Genomic DNA, 14,598 nt, shown 5'->3' on the forward strand with positions numbered 1-14,598 from the left:
GTCTCCTTCAGGAGGATGGCAAGTTACATTTATAGACCAACTCAGGCTTGGATGTTGGCGATAGCGTCGTCGAGCTTGTCGTTCTCCCCAGCCACCCTTGGATATCACGGGGTCGACTGCTACAGCAAGGGTGTGGACAAGGCTCAACCCCGCAATTCTTTTCAATCAGAGAAAAAGAAAGAAGTGCTCATCCTTGGATTATCGTCTTTTTCGATGAGCGAAAGAGGGACCGACGACTGAGAGCTCGACAGCTCCGCCAATGAAATGCAGTGCTTATGTGCCTTCCTGCCTTACTTCTCGTCTGCGGGCGGTGAGACACTTCGAGCGCTGTTTTCCTGCAGGATGTCGAGATGAAACCAGAAGCCCACCCCGCCTCCAATGGCACGGGTGCAAATGTGTTCGAAGGCTGCGCCGCGAACTTGCCTCCTCACAGCGGTCCCTTCCTCGATGTTTTGAGAGTCGCTTGCGTGCAGATAGATCCTGCTATTTCAGGGAAGGCAAAAGAAAATGCAAAATTGGTCGAGGAGCTCTTGCTTCAAGCAGGGTAAGTTCTAACGCCCTGTGATGGTGCAGCATTTCATGCCATGCGACGTGACTGATCTACTTGCCTGGTTGCTAGCATTGACCATCCAGGACAAGTAGACCTGCTAGTGCTACCTGAAATGGGCTTGACCGGTGAGAGGAATTTTACTTACTTCCTTCAAGTAAGCGTCTGGGGATTTCCTAACGGCAGGTTACCACGTCTGTCCTCCTAGGCTACATCTTCCAAGACGAAAAGGATATTCAAGATGTTCTGGAATCGGTAAGAGCTTCCCGCGATGCAGGCGAGGATGAGACGGAGACATGTCCAACACTGCACCTCGCACAAAAGCTAGCCAGCTCTTTGCAATGCTACGTCCTCGCGGGTTTCCCCGAAAACGCGCACCATGCTAGTCCGCGCGTTGCCATCGATCGCTCTCCCATCTCGTCGTCGTCGCTGTGCATACCACCATGCGATTCTCGGACGCACGACCTGATTCCTACCGACCGCAAGCGAACCGACTTGTACAATTCCGCAGTGCTTGCGGACCGCACGGGCAATCTCATCCACGTATTCCGGAAACACTTCTTGTTTGACGACGACAAGCGGTGGGCGGAAGAATGTGCGCATCGGCTTTGCTTCTAGTGCCAATTGCAGCATGAGCTTACGCTTTCTACTTGCTAACAGCTCCAGGCTTCGAATACGTCAATCTCCCAGATCTGGGACGGGTGAGTCGCGCACGTGGAGAGAGTCGAGTGAGCACGCTGCAGAAGTTGAACGATATGCAATCTATGTACCCCATGGATAGCTCGCCGTAGGGATCTGTATGGACCTCAACCCTTACGAATTCAAGGCGCCGTTCGAAGCCTTTGAGCTTAGCCGTTTCGCTGCCCAACATCGGGCCGACATCCTAGCTGTGCCGATGAACTGGCTCCTGCCTACTGAAGAGATAGAGCCAGAGCTACAAGTCTCCGCGTCAGCGAATTCACACGCGAATCCGCTCTTGCCCAGCGTATCCACTATCAATTACTGGGCATGGCGATGTGCGCCACTATGCGAACCTAATGGAGAGGGTGCAGTAGGACATCAAACCGTCGTCATTGCTGCAAACAGATGCGGGAAAGAAAAAGGTGAAGAGTCGAGCGCGGTGAGCTGCGCTAGCATTGGTTCCGTTGATTAAAAGCTGACCCATGGGCTCTTCACTCTAATTGATGTGCAGGAAAGACATTCGCGGGTAGTTCAAGCATCTTTGCAATGGAGAACGGGCAGCAGCCGGAGCTGCTCGGCTTTCTTGGGCGGCGACAAGAAGGTGTGCTTGTTCGCAAAGTTTATCGCAAAAGACAATAAGGACGGCTGTCCAGCCCCTAAGCGCTCTTCTACAACCTACGCTAGTAACGCGTGTTAATGAGCATAATCGCTGAAATTGGAGAGAGCAGGCATGGTGAACTATGTCTTTTGAAAGAAAACACGCGGCACCGATGCTCATTCAAGTCGTTTTCGGCGACCTCGCAAGTGCCTCTTATGTAATTTGGCTGCTCAATGGTAGAGATAGTAACCTTGCAGGGACGAAACCAACGACGAGACGACTCTTGAAATGAAGCGACTCTCGAGCTCTATATCCGGAGGTTTCGAGTGGCGCCATCTCCACTCGCAGAGCGTCGCCAGTGCATAATAATCTGCAAGCACTGGAGGGTTTCGCGCACCTAGGCGAGCCGCGTTTTGAGGTCGCGCTGGAGGATAGACTGGCTTTGACCCCACCAGATTCCAATTGAGGCTGTGGGTGTAATCCTCGGCGCGAGGTAGGCAGCTGAGCAGAGACGATGACTGATTGTGCCCCTTAGATGCCCGGCTGACCCTCGCTCTCCACCTGGACCACCAGGGCGTGGGTGGTGGCACGTCAAGTCGCCATTTGCGCACCTGACTGACTCGGGGCAAGGAATTATTACACCCAGGGATCGGCGCCGGCCTGCCTATCCAGCGGCGCGCGCTTGAATCGCGGCTCGCAAGCTCCGCATCATTTCAATTGGAACACGTTCCCGCGCGATCAAGCTCGCCCGTGTTTCTAAAAGGGCAATTGCACGTGATTTTTCCGCTCCTCCCATTGGATGCACGCCCGGCTCCCCTGTACCAAGACCAAATTACTATCAATGTCTTTGTGGCTGACTCCTGTTTCGCAACGGTAGCATTGCGACGGAAATGTACCAAAAAAGCCCATTAATCTCCGAAAAAGGGACGCGTCATGCGTTGCTCGGCGCGTCGCGTTCCAGGCGCACAGGCTGACGAACACCATCGCTCACCGGCCAACAGCCAACACACTTCATCAAAACTTGCGCGCGACTCAATCTGTCGTCTGTGCCATCTGGGTTTTTTGATGATCTGATGTGCTACCGTGTGGACACCATACGACGTGCTCTCGTCGACGCCATCAACCTTTGATCCTATTACCTCCTGCAAGATCCTCAGGTCTCACTCTCGTCTTTCAAGTAAATTCGCAAATATAGTACGATCGGCCTTCATACGTACTCGGCGAAGGCAAAGGCCCCAACATGTCGCTCTATTCTCCAGCGGTCAGCAAGACCAAGCGCCGCGCCGCTGGACACAGCGCCTTCGGCAGCGTAACCCCATCCGGTACCTCCTTCCGCAGCGGCCCCTCAGGACCTGCGCATGGCGCTGGTGGTGCTCAGAGCCGCTCCATTGCTGATCTATCCGACGAGCAGCGGCAGGAGATCCGCGAAGCATTTGAGCTGTTCGACACTGACAAGGACGGCGCGATAGATTATCATGAGCTCAAAGTCGCCATGCGCGCATTGGGGTTCGATCTTAAAAAGGCAGAGGTGCTGAAAATCCTCCGCGACTCGGACAAGAGTGGGCAAGGCGTGATGGAATGGGAGGACTTCAACCGTATTAGTGAGTCAAGGATCCTGCTACTGTTGCTGCTGCTGCCGAAAGAGGTGCGAGGACTCTCTTCCGAAGCTTACCCGTTTTTGATCCGATCTACAGTGTCAGAGCGCATAGCTTCCAGGGATCCGATGGAGGAGGTACGGCGAGCGTTCGCCTTGTTCGATGACGATGGCACTGGGCGGATCAGCCTGCGGAATTTGCGCAGGGTGGCAAAGGAGCTTGGGGAATCGTTGGATGACGAAGAACTGTGAGTGCCCTGCCTGTGGTAATAGTGCGAATCCGTACTGAAGCTTACATATCTCGCCTGTATATCCACATCGTGTCCCATACCACCACAGACAAGCTATGATAGACGAATTCGACTTGGATCAGGATGGCGAAATCAACGAGCAAGAGTTTGTGCACATCATGATGGACGACTAATGAGCCTATCCCAACTTGAGACAGGCGTCCCCGTCCCATCTCCGCATTTCTGTATAGTAGCCTGCGTTTGTATTCTTCAGCATTTCGTCTGCTCTTCCCAATGAGATGCGAGGCGGCTATCATCTGACAATCATTCATGCTATCTAAGGCTATGATACAATGTATGCAAATTCGTGCGTGTTCTAAAATGCACTCAGTTCATGTGAAATTGACATGGCACAGATGGAGATCTCAAGGGTCGAAAGCGCTGTCTTCATCCATGTCAGTCATCATCTCGAAGCCGTATTTTGCATCGCCTCTGGTCCGGCATGCGAGCTGCGCGTGAACGACAAACAGACAAAGGTCAGCCTCACGTTCCTGCCCAGTCACTGCTAGAGCGTATCACCTTGGTCAAAAATCCATCGCTCCTGGCAAGTCTTCTTTCCTCTTCCTCCACGCGCTTCTGCCAGTACTGCACGTTTTCCATCGCCTCCATCAACTTGCGGCGTGTGGTTTCTGAGAATGTCGAATCGTTCCCAAGAACGGTGCCACCCCAAGCCTCTGAGGAAATAGGGTCGAAGTAAACGAGTGGCGACGGTCCGTCCAGTACATTAGTAAATCGAGCTGCGATCCAGCCTCGAGTCGTCTGCATTTGGCACAATGGCGATTGAAAGAAAGGAGAACGAGTCAAGTTGGTGAATAAATCCTCTCCAAAGGCAGACAAGAGAGGCGCACTCACAGCGTCATTTATCTCCTGCTGCAACACATCCAGTGTTAATGCATCTCCTTCGCCCAGAAGCATATGCACATCTGACAACGGAATTGCACTGAACATCTTGCTGAGATTTTGAATGCGGCGCTGACGATGCAGCAGCAAGCACTGCTGTACGAGCCCTGCGTTCCCATCCTCTTGGAAAATGGACGCGTGCTTGGATGTGAGCGCGCGTGCCTCGGATGCTCGACTACCCATCTTGCTCGCGTATGCGTTCGCGAATTGTATATATGGGCCGGCATGCATGCGCATGACGTTTCGTACTTTTTTGGATGTGTAATTTGGCAGGTGCGTCGTCTAATAATGGAGGAAAAGGAGAGAAAGCGGTCGCGAAAAAGGGTGATGAATGTGATGCGTCGCGATAAAGGATACTCAGCCAACGACGTACTTTGCCATCTTTGATCAGCTGCACCAGCATGCGTTTTTTGAACGCATCGACTTGGATTGCACTCAATTCTTGAGATGGAACGCTCAGGCACTGTAGAGACACAAAGGTGAACCCTGGTCTGCAACCCGCGCCTAACTTTCGTCGCGATCATCAAGCGTATATACTCACGCTCTCGAAAAAGTCTGACGCGCGCTCCAGCCTGCCAAGCTTGGTAAGCACGAGCCCGCCATAGTAAAAGTACTCCAGCACATCGGTGTAGACCAAATGAAAAGCTTTCTTGCTTGCGCGAGACACGTCATGCTGCAAGAGGAGATCGTATGCCCGGGCGTAGTCCCTTGCTTCGAGGCATTGAAAGAGGAAGACGGGATAGATTGAGGACAGATCTGCTGGATCCCGCACCAAGTGCTTCAGGAAATTGCTCATGAGCGGCAACGCCCAGCCCGGATCCCCGATAATAGTCGCTGCCTTTGCAAGTCCTTTGGAAAATTGATGCGCTCGCTCTGGTGCGTTTGAGCACTGTTTGCCATCCATATTGGTGGTGAAGTTGACGAGCCACGCCGTATTGACTCGTATGAACTCATCTTGCCGCCGCCGCGCTACTAGGTCCTCCGTTACTTGCAAGCGGTTGAGACGTGCTGTGAGAATGTAGAGGTAGGCGAGCGAATGTGTATGCGGATCGAGAAAGGTGAGCGGATCTTTGCCATCGATGGCCGGCTGACTGAATGCGCTTTCCCCCGCCCCTCCGTTCCATTTCCATTGCGCTGCATACACTAGATAGAGTTGGTTGGCCACATGGGTGTGGTATTCGTCGAGAAATTGAGCAGATGCAAGCCGACCATCTTCCGTGTAAGCGCTGCCGTCTGCGCTTCCAGCTGTTGCGTTGATCGTGGGCGAATGCTTCTGCGATACAGTTGTATAAGTCGACAGGGCAGCTTCGACAACACGCTGGATGGAGGGAAGCGGCTCAACATTCTCCTTGCTGGACATGCCAGCTTGTGACTGTGCCTGTGCCAGGCCCTGGTCATGACCTTGTCCATGAAGCTGCGACATGGCCATGGCGGTCGCTCGAATGGTCGAACCAGTCTTTCCGTGCGTTGCTCCACGCTCTTCTCTCGCGTTGAACACTAGAGTGCCACCGCACTGAACAAGCCGCAATACGAAGACCAAGCGCCGCCGACTTCGAGCCAGCCAATCTCAGGGCTAGAGCAACTCACCTTGTCCAGAACTCCAAATCTGACGTTGATCTGTGGTGGTATGACTGAGTATTGAGCGTGTTCAGAGTAAGTCAGCGATGCATTGATGTGCGCGGCGCTAGATAAAGGTCTACCGAACTTATGAGCTCAGGACCACCAACAAGTGGGCAATTCAGGGGGTCCTACAAGGAGATTGGGCAGAATTACTGAGAAACGCATGTGCGACGTGCGTCATTCATCTCACGGCCACTTGCTCGACCTGGAATCTAACCCTAATATGAGATGCTCTCTCGTGTGGACTCCGTATTCAGATTGTGTGCACAAGCGAGAAGAGCGGGACGCGTCGTATTGTCTCTCGAGGACACGCGATGCTGACGCGCTCACGCGTCAGCCGTTAGGATGTCGCATATTACTCTAGTCGATGAGACGCTCTATTAGGGAACACCTTTCTACTGCTTGCATCTTGGTCGATACGTTCGGAGATGGCCGAGAGGGAAGCGAGCAGGCCCCCAATAGTGAGTTTCAGCATCCTCTCTGCAACAAGTCGAAGTGAAGGAAGCGCAACAGGGACCGCGCCATGTCGGGCTCAGGCTTAATGTATGGGGGCACCAACAGCGGAGGCGCAGGTGCAGGCGACAGCAAACCCCAATTCGAGTACGATGCCGCCGCCGAGTCCTCCTTTGTGTCCTTCTTTAAATCCCTGCCGCCTCAGCCAAACGGAACCGTGCGGCTGTTCGACCGATCGACATTTTATAGCGCACACGCCCAAGACGCGTTTGTGGTCGCTTCTAGCGTGTACAAGACGCAGTCCGTCATCAAGTACCTTGGCAGCGGAGGCAAAGTCAACGGGCTCGCATCGTGCACCCTCAACTTGACAGCCGGAAAAAGTTTCTTGAGGGAGGCGCTGACGGCGAGGCAGCTGAGGATCGAGATATGGTCTAATGAGGGCGGAGGAAAGCGATCCAACAAGTGGACCATTGCTCAACAGGTGTGTACAGCGAGGTTTCTGTAACGGCGCATGCGTTGTCTGCGAAGACGCTGAACATCTATATTTGCTCTATTTCCTTGCATTAGGCTTCACCGGGTAATCTACAAGAAGTAGAAGACCTGCTCTTCGCGAACACAGATTTGGTAGCCTCGCCTGTGGTCATTGCCTTCAAGACCAAACTGCTGGATGGTGTTCTACACGTAGGTGCGGCGTTCGCTGACGCGACCAACAGAGAGCTGGGAGTGTCCGAGTACGCAGAGAACGATTTATTCAGCAACACAGAGGTGAGAGAAGAAAGGAGAATGGCACCCAACTGCATCGCGAATAGCACCTCTCACAAAGTTCTGGCTGTTCCCCTGCGCACACAGTCGCTCCTAATCCAACTCGGCGTCAAGGAATGCGTCCTGCCGGATGACAAGAATGAAAAGGATGTGCAACTGAGCAAGTTGCGCATGGTGATTGACCGCTGCGACTGTGTGGTCACCTCTCGGAAAAAGGGCGACTTTAATGCCGGCGAAGTCGAGCCCGATCTCGAGCGACTGCTCAAGGCGTCCGCCACCGCCGTGGCGACACTACCCGAATACGACCTAAAGATTGCCATGGGAGCCGCGAGTGCCTTGATCAACTACCTTGGCCTGCTCCGGGACTCGTCCAACTTTGGTCGCTACAAACTCAGGACGCACGACCTAGCGCAGTACCTCAGGCTTGACAATTCAGCTATGCGAGCGTTGAGCCTCTTCCCCGAGCCGGGCGCAACGGGGCATTCGAAGAGTATGAGCGTCTTTGGCCTTCTCAATAAATGCAAGACCGCACAGGGCACGAGGATGCTCTCACAATGGCTCAAGCAGCCTTTGAGGAACTTACATGTCATTCGTGAGTCTCTTATTTCAGTCAGAACCTGGTACTCTTCCTCACTCAATCTGTGTGTGCATTCCTTGTAGAGGAACGTCAAGGTCTTGTGGAGCTCTTTCTCGAGGAGACGGAACTGCGGCAATTCCTGCAAGATTCCCAAATGAAAATGATGCCGGACCTGCACCGTATCAGCAAGCGCTTTCAGCGTGGCGTCGCTTCCCTTGAAGACGTAGTGCGTGTATACCAGGTGATTTTGCGGCTGCCAGATATCATCTCTGAGCTTGAAAAGACTGCGTCTGCGGGCACGGAAGACGATGAGGATGAAGAGATGGAACAAAACGAAGGAAACGGACGGAAGACGCATCGCACGCTGCTTCGCGCTCGTTTTATCCAGCCGTTGAAAGAAATGCGAGGATTACTGTCAAAGCTCGCGGACATGGTGGTAGCGACGATCGACCTAGATGAATTGTCTCGACACAACTTTGTGATCAAATCCGAGTTTGACCCCAAGTTGCGGAAGCTCAAGAGTGCCATTGATCAAATCCGCGACAACCTCGATGAGCAGCATAGCAAAGCCGGCAAGGATCTGGGCTTGGACATCACAAAGAAGTTGCATCTGGAGAACCACAGCGTCTATGGCTATGTCTTTCGAGTGACGCGCAGTGAAGCCAAAGCGATCAAAGGCGCGAAAAGCTACCACGAAGTCACGACCCAGAAGAATGGCATCTACTTCCGCACACGCGAGCTCAAAGAGTTGGGTGATGACTATCAGGAATCAATGCGGAGCTACGAGAGCCATCAAAGTAGCGTCGTCAAGGACATCATCAGCACTGCTTCTTCCTACTGCGCACCGCTTGAGCAGCTCAACATCATCCTCGCCGAGCTTGACGTCCTGCTCAGCTTTGCCTATGTCTCTGGCAGCGCACCGATCCCCTACACCAAACCGCTTATGGTGGACTCTTCCTCCTCCTTTGGCAATGGCCAGGGTAGCGACGGCACTTCTCCGACATTGAAGATCGAGGAAGGCAGGCATCCTTGTCTTGAGGTCCAGGAGGACATCAGCTTCATTCCGAACGACACGGTCATGGAGCCGCAAGACTCGGAGTTCCTCATCATCACGGGCCCGAACATGGGCGGCAAGAGCACATTTATTCGACAAACGGGTATCATCGCGCTCATGGCACAGGCGGGCTGTTTCGTCCCTGCTGCACAAGGGTGCACGCTGCCTGTTTTCGATTGCATCTTGGCCCGTGTTGGCGCTGGAGATAGCCAGCTGAAAGGTGTCAGCACATTCATGGCTGAGATGCTTGAAACCGCAACCATCTTGAAGGTGAGACGTTTGGGACGATGGCTTGATGCAGGCGAGGACTGCACTGACTCCGTTTCAATTTTTTCTCACATTTCCCCACACAGACCGCCACGAAGGATTCGCTAATCATCATTGATGAGCTCGGCCGCGGCACGTCGACGTATGATGGGTTTGGCCTTGCATGGGCGATATCAGAGTGAGAGCAACAGATTGTGTCACATTGCGTCTCGTATATCCCACTGACCTTACTGCTCATCCATGTCCTCGCTCGATCAGATGGATTGCAACCAAGATCCGCTGCAAGTGTCTCTTTGCGACACACTTTCACGAGCTTACCGCACTGGCGAAACAGCAAGCGCACGCAAAAAACTTGCACGTCGTCGCGCACGTCAAGCAGCGTGGGGGTGGCGACAAGCAGGATCGTGATATCACTCTGCTCTACAAGGTCGAGCCTGGTATCAGCGACCAGTCATTCGGTATTCACGTGGCAGAGCTCGCAAATTTCCCTGACTCCGTCATACGACTGGCCAAGCGCAAGGTTGCTGAGCTGGAAGACTTTGATGGTGGGTCGCGCGAGTGAGCCTGACGTCCATAAACTGTTCACAACTGATTCATCTCTCATTCCTTGCAGACGAGGACGTTGGCAGCAACGACGCCGCCCTTACCGCTTGCAGTGAGGACGTAGAAAAGGGGGCGTCTCTCGTGGAAGAGTTTATGCAAGCTTGGGCCAAGCGATCTGCCGAACTCGCTCAAGATGGGCAGCAAGCCAGTGAGGCAGAAGAGCCAGCCAGCAAGCGCCAGCGCGTACAGTCCGATCTGCAAGTCGCTGAGCTACGCAAGATGGTTGAGGAGTATCGCCCGCGAATGGAGGAGAACGTCTGGGTCTCCAAGGTCATGCAAACCATGTAGATGCTCGAGTTCCCACATGTATACTCGATATGAGCCATTCTGTACATTAGGCATGATTCGAAAGACCAGCACTTCTCGGATAAAGTGCGTCCATAGCCATGAAGATGGGGCCGGTGAGAGCAACGTAACCAATGAAAAAGGTGGTAAAACAAAAATTGAATTACGATTGCTGTGACTTGGATACGTGTCTATCATGGTACAGACATAGTTGCAGCTAAGGTTGCGCGCTGACATGGTAACCGTTGCTAATGGACTTGGGGCAAATATGCGACCTTGCGACCTTTTATTGGTGGTGTCCAGTAGGAAAATGCAGATTGCGCCAAGTAGTTGATTTAGTGGCATGATGAGCCGATTGGGCTTGCGAGCACTGTCGAGCCGCTATGCCAGCTATCGCGTACGCTGTTGCGTCGAACTCTAGGTTGGCCTGGTCCATGGGCCACCACGGAGGAAAGTCGATTGGAGAGGCGCTTGGACATTCTTGAATGTTCGCTGTTTGACGCAGTCTGCGCCTGATCTGCATCTTCGTCCGAATCCATGACCTCGGCACCCGCAGCTTCACCTTCGACTACATGAACCTGTTGCAAAAGCTCAACAACCTCGGCATATGTGCACGGGCCAGACAGGAATTCGCTCTATTTTTGCAGGATCGTCGTGGAGAGGTCAGCATGTGTTTCTACGAGTGTCGAAGCGAAAGGAAACTCACGTTCATCAATATCTCAGCGAATGGTCGATTGTCTGGGTCCATCTCAGTGCTCCATGCGAGGAACTCTTTCAGCTCATGCGAAAATCGCTCAGGGTGCGAAATGGGCGGGAGACCGACCGTGGCAGTAAGAGTAATGGCTCGTAGGGGCGGTAGATCAATCCGCGGCGGATCTCCCTCTACCATTTCGTACAGCACAACGCCGAGAGACCAAATGTCGGCCTTGTAGTCGTATGCTGCTGCTTTGATGACTTCGGGGGCCATCCAGAAGGGCGTTCCGACCACACTCCTGCGCTTTCCCTCCAATTGGCAGGCGTGAGTAAAGTCGCTCAGCTTTGAGACGCCATCGCTCCCAATCATGACATTGTCGGAGCGACAGTCGCGATGCATGATCTTCTTGGAATGGAGGAACTCGAGACCACTGAGGACATCCGAAATGATTCGACTGATGTGCCGCTCGGTCATGTCAACGCCGTCGCCACGAACGGCGATGATGTCGGCCAGCGAGCGATCCATCAGCTCTTGGGTGATCCATATGCCGACTTGAGGCTCATAGAAGCACTGATAGATTGGGAGGATATGTGCGTGGGCGCATGAACGCCACAGCGACAACTCTTGCGGCAGATTCTCTAACCGCAATGCCGAAGCATCTTCATTGGAGGTTGGAAGACAAACAATCTTCACAGCGACCTTTTCGACCTTGGCAAGGCCAGTCGTAGACTTGTCAAAAAATGTAGTGTCAGCGCAAAAGACATCGCCGCATTCTCCTTCGCCGATGATGACCAGCTGCTCAAACATCGCGTGCGGAGGCTCTGGTCGCAGGTAAGGCGCTGTACGATCAATGAAGATGTATTGGCGTCAGTTGTAATAGACAGAGCTTGGTCTGCTGTATGAAACTCACCAAGATGCCTGATGGACGGAGGCAGCGCGTCCCTATGAATCCGTTCGTCCGAATTGAGTTGCGCTTGAGACGACAGCCCCGCTGACTTGGATGGGACGCTAGATGCAGATGTAGACCGAGGCAATGATGGTCCAACAGGGTTTGGAGAGGATGCCACAGGAAGCAGGCCCTGCGAGGTGGCTTTGGTTGGGGCGGTTACCGAGTCGGCCGCTCTGTGGCTTGCTCCGGTCAACAATTCTCTGCTTGGGACATCAGTTAGGCGCGGCGCAGTCGTGGCTGGATTCCTACGCTGCACGAGACCTTCATTGTCGTCTTGATCACCCTCGCCCTTGTTGTCACCGCCGCTAGAGTGGCTCCACGTGTCTGAGTCTCTTTCCTGCCTACTGCGCACGATAGCTGCATACACAGACTCTGCATCCGACCCAGCCAGCGACCCGCTTCCAGTCGATCCCATCGAGCTCCTCGAAGGCTCCTCAGTCGGCACCGACCTGGCAGACATCCGCCTGCGGCGTTTGAGCGACTTGGAATGTGATATGGCCAAATCGAGATCATCCGAGTCCTCCCCTTCGGACATTCCGTGCGTGTTGATGATCGAATCGAGGAGATCATCATCATCTGCATAGCCGCCGTCGCTGTGATACCGCTCGTCGAGAGATGTCTCCGACTTTTTCGCAGCGAACGGCGGCACACTTGGTGATGGGGGCGGGTGTGACGGTGGCGGCGTCAGAGGCTCCTTCTGGTACACATCCGAGTTGCGAAAGTAGGTGTTCTGCGGTAATGCTGGGCTATGCTCTGAAGAGAGATGTTTAGGGTGCACAGGAAGGTCGTCCTTTGGCTTCTGCCGCGGGCGCATGCTGGCCGTCGAGCCATTCATCTTGATGGACTCCGATCTAGGGCGAGTGCTGGCTTCGGCATGGGCATATCCATTCTTGATCCCGAGACCTGCCAGCTCTGGCGCATCATCAGTGTTGTCTTTCCGCTCTTTGGAATTGTGCGATTTCAGACTTTTTGAAGAGACTTTCTTCGACACTTCTTGGACGGCCGGTGCGCGGGGCCTCCTCGAAGGTCGAATCGGAGGAGTGACCATCTTGATTTCGACGTGCGAGATGGCAGATACCGCCGAAAGAGGCCTGGTTGGCGGCGTAGAATCTCCCATCTGCTCGGCCTTGTTGTACACCGGGCTTCGAGCGTGAGGCGACCGCGACCTTGACCTGTCTGGACTGGGCTCCGGCAGGGGTTGCTGCTGCGACTGCCCCAATTTCCTTGGCGACACAGGCATTGCGAGGCGGGGAGCGACTCCCGAATCCGTCGAGCTGGGCCTTGAACTTGCCGGTCTGCTAAAGCCAATAGCGTGGGATAGCAGGGAATCGCCCTGCATCTTCTTCGAAGGTAATACGGGTGGATACGGGCGCGGACTGCCTCTGCGAAGCTCGCGCAGCGCCAGGGTGCGCCCTCCGTCAGTGTCCTCCGCGTTGGCAATGCTCAGCTTGGGACTGCTGACGTTATGGCGCGCCTCCTCGATTTGGCCCCGGTAAAAGTCGCCGCTAGTGAAGACGCCTTCGACTTTGTGCGCGTTGGGACTGTGCAAGCTCGAAGTGGGTGAGCGCGGCGATGTCGGCGCGCTGCCGGGCCAGTCGCTCGGTACGGTGACGGGCGACAGGCCTGAGGACGAGCAAGTCGCATCGAAGGAGTGTGTCGCACTCGCAGAGCCAATGCTGGACATGGGGTTCTTCTTGTGTACTGCTGCTACCTCTGCCGAAGCGATCTCCTCCTTTGGATCCTCGTCGAGCTCCTTAGCTTCGCTGAGACGGCCACTGGCCATGACGATATGGCTGAGATCGCTGAAGTCGAACAGGGAGGACCTACGCTTGTGGTCGTTGGCCGATGAAATCGACGGCGGCTTGCCATCCCCGAACTGGGGGGACGGGAGCGCCGGACTGGACCGAGACGAAGACATGGGTGAGGAGACGCCGAGGGAGAGCGCGCTGATGCTGTCGACGGGAGCGCCGACTGAGCTGAGGAGCGAGCTGGCCCAGCTGTCGCCGCCGGTGTCGACGTCGAGCAGGCTGAGGGACATGCCTCCGCCTCCGACGCCGTCGAGGGTGAGGAAAGGCGGAGCGACGGACGAGGGCTTCTCGTCCGCTGCAGCTGTATCGTCCTGTGCCGACCCACGCCGCTTGCTGGAAGACATGGAGTCTTGTCGCTGGTGCGTGGAATGTGTGTCCTCTCGTGCCCCATCGTCGGGCGCGGTGGCCTCATCTTCGTCATCATCATCGCTGTCGTCCTCGCCATCATTTTCCACATCATGGCCAGCTTCGTTCTCATCCTCATTCGGGTAGATGTCCTCCTCGCGATGATGGAGTGCCTGCCCCCTTGACGCAGTCAGCGGCTCGCAGAGCTGCGGGCGGCGCGTGAACACCACGCTGCGTATCGAGCGATCGCGAGCCTGTCTGCGGCGGCGCTCCATCTCGAGCTCGTCCTCGTTGCCCTCGTCCGACTCCGTCTCGGTCTGGACGCTGTGCTGGCTGAAGTCGACCTCGCTTTCGTCCGTCTCCTCGTTCCGCACCGCGCTCGTGGCAGCGTGCTTCTGCATCTGCTGACCGGCGGAATTGGCATCGTGCACTCTTTCCAGCTCGCGTTCTTGCTTGCGTTCTTGCTCGCGTTCTTGCTTGCGTTCTTGCTCGCGTTCTTGCTCGCGTTCTTGCTCGCGTTCTTGCTTGCGTTCTTGCTTGCGTTCTTGCTCGCGTTCTTGCTTGCGTTCTT

The 14,598-nt window shown here is 54.7% G+C and overlaps 5 protein-coding genes across 5 annotated transcripts; 3 read left to right on the forward strand and 2 right to left on the reverse strand.

Annotated features, from left to right (window-relative positions):
- Positions 1-25: 25 nt before the first annotated feature.
- On the forward strand, positions 26-2,087 carry K437DRAFT_260279 (carbon-nitrogen hydrolase). Its single transcript, XM_013384436.1, has 6 exons — positions 26-544; positions 620-675; positions 756-1,142; positions 1,208-1,248; positions 1,329-1,650; positions 1,740-2,087. The coding sequence occupies exons 1-6, from the start codon at positions 351-353 to the stop codon at positions 1,865-1,867; spliced, it is 1,128 nt and encodes a 375-aa protein (XP_013239890.1). The 5' UTR covers positions 26-350; the 3' UTR covers positions 1,868-2,087.
- An 807-nt stretch (positions 2,088-2,894) lies between these two features.
- K437DRAFT_252649 (putative CDC31-spindle pole body component, centrin) lies at positions 2,895-4,033 on the forward strand. Its single transcript, XM_013384437.1, has 3 exons — positions 2,895-3,427; positions 3,521-3,668; positions 3,760-4,033. Exons 1-3 carry the CDS (start codon positions 3,067-3,069, stop codon positions 3,842-3,844), a joined length of 594 nt encoding a protein of 197 aa, XP_013239891.1. The 5' UTR covers positions 2,895-3,066; the 3' UTR covers positions 3,845-4,033.
- K437DRAFT_260281 (uncharacterized protein) lies at positions 3,967-6,232 on the reverse strand. Its single transcript, XM_013384438.1, has 5 exons — positions 5,152-6,232; positions 4,984-5,073; positions 4,563-4,892; positions 4,230-4,469; positions 3,967-4,159 (listed from the first exon to the last, which is right to left on the reverse strand). The coding sequence occupies exons 1-5, from the start codon at positions 6,037-6,039 to the stop codon at positions 4,076-4,078; spliced, it is 1,632 nt and encodes a 543-aa protein (XP_013239892.1). The 5' UTR covers positions 6,040-6,232; the 3' UTR covers positions 3,967-4,075.
- Positions 6,233-6,650: 418 nt separating this feature from the next.
- Positions 6,651-10,358, forward strand: K437DRAFT_276925 (DNA mismatch repair protein). Its single transcript, XM_013384439.1, has 7 exons — positions 6,651-7,164; positions 7,251-7,448; positions 7,533-8,037; positions 8,106-9,346; positions 9,430-9,521; positions 9,602-9,888; positions 9,957-10,358. Exons 1-7 carry the CDS (start codon positions 6,754-6,756, stop codon positions 10,232-10,234), a joined length of 3,012 nt encoding a protein of 1,003 aa, XP_013239893.1. The 5' UTR covers positions 6,651-6,753; the 3' UTR covers positions 10,235-10,358.
- Positions 10,359-10,907: 549 nt separating this feature from the next.
- On the reverse strand, positions 10,908-11,399 carry K437DRAFT_230035 (kinase-like protein; the record flags this gene model as incomplete). The annotated part of the gene is made up of 1 exon (XM_013384440.1): positions 10,908-11,399. The coding sequence occupies one exon, from the start codon at positions 11,397-11,399 to the stop codon at positions 10,908-10,910; it is 492 nt and encodes a 163-aa protein (XP_013239894.1).
- Positions 11,400-14,598: the final 3,199 nt, after the last annotated feature.

The sequence above is a fragment of the Tilletiaria anomala genome, assembly GCF_000711695.1.
Source record: "Tilletiaria anomala UBC 951 chromosome Unknown K437scaffold_190, whole genome shotgun sequence".
In the NCBI taxonomy this organism is placed as follows: Eukaryota; Fungi; Basidiomycota; class Exobasidiomycetes; order Georgefischeriales; family Tilletiariaceae; genus Tilletiaria; species Tilletiaria anomala.